The sequence below is a fragment of the Euleptes europaea genome, chromosome 3 (assembly GCF_029931775.1).
Source record: "Euleptes europaea isolate rEulEur1 chromosome 3, rEulEur1.hap1, whole genome shotgun sequence".
Classification (NCBI taxonomy): domain Eukaryota; kingdom Metazoa; phylum Chordata; class Lepidosauria; order Squamata; family Sphaerodactylidae; genus Euleptes; species Euleptes europaea.
Window position 1 is genome coordinate 65,374,853 of NC_079314.1, and position 6,871 is coordinate 65,381,723.

The 6,871-nt window shown below is 40.5% G+C and overlaps 1 protein-coding gene across 3 annotated transcripts in view; it reads left to right on the plus strand.

The window, feature by feature from the left end:
- PDZRN4 (PDZ domain containing ring finger 4) overlaps positions 1-5,621 on the plus strand; it is a 129,293-nt gene extending 123,672 nt beyond the window's left edge. For all 3 annotated transcript variants that reach the window (XM_056846918.1, XM_056846920.1, XM_056846921.1), the window contains one exon: positions 4,078-5,621. In XM_056846918.1, coding sequence (XP_056702896.1) covers positions 4,078-5,604 — 1,527 coding nt within the window. In that variant the 3' untranslated portion in view covers positions 5,605-5,621. The remainder of the gene's footprint in view (positions 1-4,077) is intronic.
- The last annotated feature ends 1,250 nt before the right edge of the window (positions 5,622-6,871 follow it).

Genomic DNA, 6,871 nt, shown 5'->3' on the forward strand with positions numbered 1-6,871 from the left:
CGCTAAATTCTGTATAGTAGATTCAGAGGATCATGTTTCTTCTATCAAATGGTGATTAGAAAAGCCACCATACAATAACATCCCGTTTTGTGGGTAGAGGTCTGGGAGTTCAAAGTATGATAGATGCCATGGATTGTTTTGCAACAGGTTCCACACAATTCTTGCTTAAAGGATGTTTAATGCCAGGGCTCAAGCCTAGAGTATGTGCCATAATGTGTATAAAAATAGTTTCACTTAGCACATGAGGAACATGTATCCCACACTTCTAGGGGGAAAGATTTTCAGGATGGAAGGTGTGGCAAACCTGTAGACAAACTTTAGCCCTGCCAACTCCCATGCTAGAAATCTCAAATGTCTTCCTTTGTTGAAAGACGTGGCATGAGAGAGGCCAATATATGCCCACACAACAACGCAACCGTGCTTGGGAATTGGCATGAAGATCATTCAGATTATCTTATTATTATTATTATTGGCATGAAGATCATTCAGATTATCTCCAGGCACCGGTGAGCTTGATGATGGACACTTTGAGGAATTCCCTCCATGCAAAACTTATCATGTAGACATTTTGTGCCAACTTTCTGATTTCATTTTTAGTTTAGTTTACACTCGAACACACTTTAATTGCTTTTATTCTAACTGTTGTGACCTGTTGGCATCAATCTCTTCTAACAACTGTGCATAAAAGACTAGCTGGTGGGCTTTTGCTCTTGAAGGTAATAATGAGGCTTTTGTGTGTATGTCGCTAATTTCCCCCCCTGTCCATCAGTGTATGTCTAGATAGAGGAAAATAGCAATTACTAACAGAGTAGCCTCTTTGAATTGGGTTCCCTGTTACTAGTACACTGCATTTCCCCCCATCACATTTTATTATTACTAGCCATTATGCTTAATTATGTAATTATACCTCTTAAAGGAGAAACCGCATTTCCTGGTGCTATGTGCACCTCAATTTATTGTAAATAGACTGTGTGCACTTCGGATGAGAAATTGGGCAAGTGAAATGGGACAAAATGCCTTCAACTCTACTATTCATTGTGGGGGGGAAACCCCTGCACCTCTTCAGTTCTCTGACAGCTAATGCTTTTTGCATTAAAAGGTGCAATAAATAAGTGCAATTAATGGAGGGCAAGTTAAAAGGGATCCATAAAAATGTTTGACATAATGCCCAAAGTAGGCAGACCATTTTGTTTTAACTATACTGGAAACCAGTTTAACTTTTAACTCTTAAACTCTTTTAACTGTACATTTTCTATCTAGAAAACCCAGTGACACATATAACAACCTTTTTTTTTTTACATCTTCAAATCAGGTAACATACATTACCACCCTGAAAAATATCTAACTTCTACCATTTTGTTCATGAGCCACACTGCCTGAGTTCCCCAACCCATGGCACCTGAAGCATTGATACAAAATCACTCCCAGCTGTGCTGTACCACTGTAGCTAGTGTTTGAATTAGCCTTGATTTTTTAGCAAAGCTAGCCACTGTCCCAGTTTACACTAGTACAGTGCCAGAGTCAGTGGGAATATTCATTATAATAGCCACCAAAGTACAAATATTATTCCCATTCCCATTGCACATAGTAGTTACCGTACTGTGGGATGCATTCCAGTGCATTTGAAACGCAGCAATGGGAAATCACCAAGTTTTATTTCCTTATGGGAAAAACAGTTACCACAACCTTTCCTTGTGTCCAACTCTGTCAGTCAGAGGGAGGACAATTTGTAGCTCAATGCAGAAACATCCCAATCCTGAGGGGGATGGCTGAGCTGATGGCTGGAGGCAGCACAGCTGCACCGCCTCCTAAGGAGGATTCTCCCCCCTCCCACTGAAGCCGGCACTTTGCCCTTACCTGTGAGCCCCATGGAACTGCTCCATGTGTGCAACACTGGCAGGACAATGCTGCTTCAGTCATCTCGTTTGTGGGCTTCCTAAAGGCACCTGGTTGGCCACTGTGTGAACAGACTGCTGGACATGATGGGCCTTGGTCTGATCCAGCATGGCTTTTCTTATGTTCTTATCATTCCACAGGGTTATGCCACCTAAAAAGGTGACATAACTCCAGGCAAAGGGGGTGTTCCCAGCCTGAAGGAGGGTTAGGAAGCCATCTAAAGGTGGCCCTGCCCCCAGAACGCCCCGAGACCACCCTCTGGGATGACAGCGCACAGAGGTGTGCCATCAGCATGCCAGCAAGAGGCCAAGCCGGCATCCCAGGGCCGCGCTGCCAAAGCAGAGAAGGAAGGCCGGCATGAATGTCCCAGCACCGGTGCCCATGCCAGTCTTGCCAGCGCAAGTAGCACAGGCACTGGCATGGTGACTTGCGCACCTCCTAACAACTTTCGGCCCTGAAGCTCAGGAATGGGCTGTTAGTCTCATACTAGCTAGGTAGAGAAATATAGGTTGAATGTACATCAGAAAGTGCATCTAAGAATAAATATCTGCAATCTTGGATTGCTCTCAATGGGATTCACATTGTGATGCATATTTGAATGTGTATTCCCATCTACAAGTAGTGCATGTGCTGGTCACCATTATAACTCATATCAGTTTTCACAAGTGTTACTTCAGAAGGAAAACTCCCAGAATCCAAACATGTACAGAAGTTGTTAAAAAAAACAATGGCGTACATAACTATCCTCAGATTTTGCTTGGATATTTGGCCATATCTGGCCATATGCCCAGAGATTTTTCAGGCAGAAAACTTTGGAAATAAGGGGACAGGTTTCACGCATCCAGTTCAGCAGATTTTTCCTCTTACCCCATATCTCTTTGGTGGGGTTTTGATCAATACCATATGGACATAGAAAACAATTTGTGCTTATAAGAGACTTTGGTGCCATACCTGGTACATGATCTTGTATTCCATCTAAATGTACAACATCAAGCTTCCATTTTAATCTACTGAATTGTATTGGCCCATATTTATCAGACGTTTTAAATCTTCTTAGTGAAAAAGACAGGGCTATCACACAAAAAGTTGTGTTTGCTTGACCATGCAAGGTTCAAAGATGAGTTTATCAAAATGAGTTGATTGTTATGAAGATATACTAGAGAAATATTTGTAGCATCCTTTTGAAATATGGTATCTGCATCTATGCATTTTATTACAGAAGTCTGTGACTAGTACAATAAAATTTGAATGGATTAAAAATATTGTCGAAGGCTTGTTTGGATGGATTGTTAATCCAAAGCAAAACACAGCAATTTATCTAGCCAACTACTTCCAAGAACTGCCTTGTTTCAGCTTAAACAAAATACATAATTCTTATCTTCACATTAAAATTCAGTGTAGACCATTCATTCGAAAACATTTTAATGCCTACAACTGTGGCAGTGATCCATGTTTAGCATTTAAAAATAATTCATACAGTCCTGATCCTTGAGTCACTGTGCTGAGGAAGTGTAACGAACAAAGTTCCCTTTATGCACTAGGACAGGCCATGAGGCTGTCATTGGTATCTGCATCCATGCTACACAGCATGTGTACAGCTGAGCATAGTCTGTTGTATGGCTGTACTTGGGGCAGAACTATGAAGTGGGCATGGAGTTGCATATTTAACAATGTGGCTCCTAGATACTATTTAGAACGTCTTGGGCATATAATTATTCATATGCCTCTGTCTTCTGATGTTTTTAGAAGTAAGCAGGTGGTTGAATGAAAGGGAGGTAATTAATTAGGAGCACATTACTAGTTATGCCCCATTTAGAAAGAATAAGATATAGGTTTGGGGTAGCACCATGAGCTGTATAATGTGCAGACATAACCAAATGTAGAATTGCTAAATGAATGTTTTCATTTTTTTTTACTTTTTTTGCCATGTAAGACAGATCACTATTATTCCCATTTTATAGAAAGAACAATTAAGGCAAAACCCACATAACTTGCCCCAGTAAGTTCACATTTGAACTCAGACTTGTTATTGCTGGTCCAAATTCAGTACCCTTTTCCCACTGCACAGTCCCATAAGCATGCAAGCGTGTACAGTTTTTTTAATGTGAGAAAACAGAAAGATGCATCTTATACAGAATGACTCTGTGATGTGTAGTGATCATGAACGATTTGTTTTCCCAGCCAAAGAAACATGAGGAAGAAGATGGCACCACAGACACTGCTACCTCGTCATCCAATAACAATGAAAAAGACAGTGGAGTGGGACCCACTGATGAGAGTCAGCGCAATGATGAAAGCTCAGGACAAGAGAATGTTCCAGAAGAGCAGAACACCACAACGCTGCAGAGCCAACGGGAGCATGGACAGAGTCAGGACACTTTGGAATGCATTGAACTGCAGTGCAAAGAAAGCCTAGTATCTGGTGAATACATTGAATCAGATGGTGTTGGTAACCAGGATGAGGACTGTGAAAGGTTTCGCCAGCTGCTAGAGCTTAAGTGCAAGATCAGAAATCATGGAGAGTATGACTTGTATTACTCAAGTAGTACAATAGAGTGTAACAGAAGGCAAAAAGATGGGGTTGAACATGAATTGCAGTTGCTCAATGAGGAACTGAGGAACATTGAACTGGAGTGTCAGAACATTATGGAAGCTCACCGGCTTCAAAAAGTAAAAGATCAGTATGGAGACATTTGGTCATTGCACAGTGGTACATTCAGGAATTTTAATACCAGCATAGACCTCCAAGGAGGAAAACTGGATGACATTATAGAGCACCCAGAGAAATCTGACAAAGACACTTCCAGTGCTTACAATACAGCAGAGAGCTGCAGAAGCACTCCACTGAATGTAGATCGATCTCCTGATAGCTCCCTCCAGAGAATGATCAGCATTACCAACAGGAAAAATCTGAGGAGTACCATAGTGGCTAACCAGATGTCTTCAAGACAGAGTAGCAGGGATACTACCCTAAACAAAACCAAAGCTACTGAACAAAACAGTTCTCTTGAAGAAAAGGAAACAGTTTCAGAAAGTAGCAAATCAACAGAGCAAGAAAGGCAAAGCCCTGAGCATATTCCTTATCTGTCCCCATACCATAGCTCTTCATACAGGTATGGGAACATACCTGCACATGCTAAGCATTATCAAAGCTATATGCAGCTGATCCAACAAAAATCTGCAGTGGAGTACGCCCAGAGCCAGCTTAGCCTGGTGAATATGTGCAAAGATTCACAGAAGTGTACAGAGCCCAAGATGGAATGGAAAGTGAAAATAAGGAGTGATGGTACAAGATATATAACAAAAAGACCAGTAAGAGACAGAATCCTGAAGGAACGTGCCTTAAAGATTAAAGAGGAACGTAGTGGGATGACAACAGATGATGATACAATGAGCGAAATGAAGATGGGTCGTTACTGGAGCAAAGAGGAAAGGAAGCAGCACCTGGTGCGAGCCAAGGAGCAGAGAAGGCGTCGGGAATTCATGATGCGTAGCAGGTTAGAGTGTCTTAAGGAAAGCCCACAGAGTGGCAATGAGGGCAAAAAGGAAATTAATATTATTGAACTCAGTCACAAAAAGATGATGAAAAAGAGGAATAAGAAGATATTGGACAACTGGATGACCATCCAGGAACTTATGACACATGGTGCTAAATCTCCAGATGACACAAGAGTGCACAATGCTTTTTTATCAGTTACTACTGTATGAAATCAACTGTTCTGGGGGGGAAAAGTCTACTACCAGTTTTGGTAGAGTACGATTGCCTCGTTAAAAGTGGCATTTTTATATATTTTGTGACTGTTTATAGTTTGATCTTTTTGTAAGCAAATTATTTGGTAATTTTGCATTTGTTTTTCATACGATAGTATTTTCTTTAACTGGTAATTTTGCAGTCTTTCTTTATGCTGCGATATATTCATAATATTCCTTTCTATTTAAAAAAAATCGTAACCATTTTTATGTACTGGAAGTTAAGAACTGGGTCTTTTCCTCTAGTCTTCTTTTTGAATAATTAACTAAAACTCCAATGCCAAAACAAAACTGCTTTATACTGTCTTCTTGTTTATTGGCAGTTTACATTTTTTTACGTCGTAGATTCCATTTGTCCATAAATCACATACCTCATGCCCTCATGAGGCTTAAGAATGACATTTTGCCCAATAGCACACTGTACAGTTCATTTACTTTTTAAATTGCAATTGTCTTAGTCCAAGTAAAGTGTAGGTGAGCAATTCTCCCGTGATATGTAATGGCATTGGTCGTGTAGCTAGGTACTCTGTGGTAATTGTGAAGATCAAAGAGAAATAAATTATTTCTTATCTTTAAGAACAAAAATTAAGGGCTGCTTTGATTTTAGTTTAAGTTACTCCAGCATACATGATCTTTGAGGGCTAGGTCAAAGGTTTATACATAATGAACATTCATGTGAAACCTTTATTTTTTGTCCCTGTTAGGTTTTTTTAGCAGATTTCCAACCATAGTACTATGTTCAACAGATACCATCTGGAGACAGAAGTAGGATGCATCCAGTAGACAGAACATAGAGTATTGGGAAGATTGTGATAGTCTTGGAAACAATATAGTTCTGTAGAACAAGCATATAACTCATACAATGCTCTATCATTGATCTCTTGATACAGTACAAAACCCATGTATACCTTCCTGCTTGTCCTTTTAATGGTAATAGTGTGTTTTCTGGATTCTCACACTGTCACTGCAAATGTTTGTGATGAGCCTATACAACTGTTGAGGGATACCTTCATTGCATACTAAGGTGTGAATTCTGGTAGCCTTAGGGCCAAACTACACATTTGTGTTTTTAAAGAGTTGGGTCCAATTTCCCCAGACCAACTCAGGTTCACTGCAGCCACACAGCAGCTGCAGGGAATGGCTTTTTAAAAAATAAAGGAGAGCCCTAACAGGCTCAGAGTGCCATGAGGGAAGGAAGGGTTCCTGTCTCCCACCCAAGCCATTT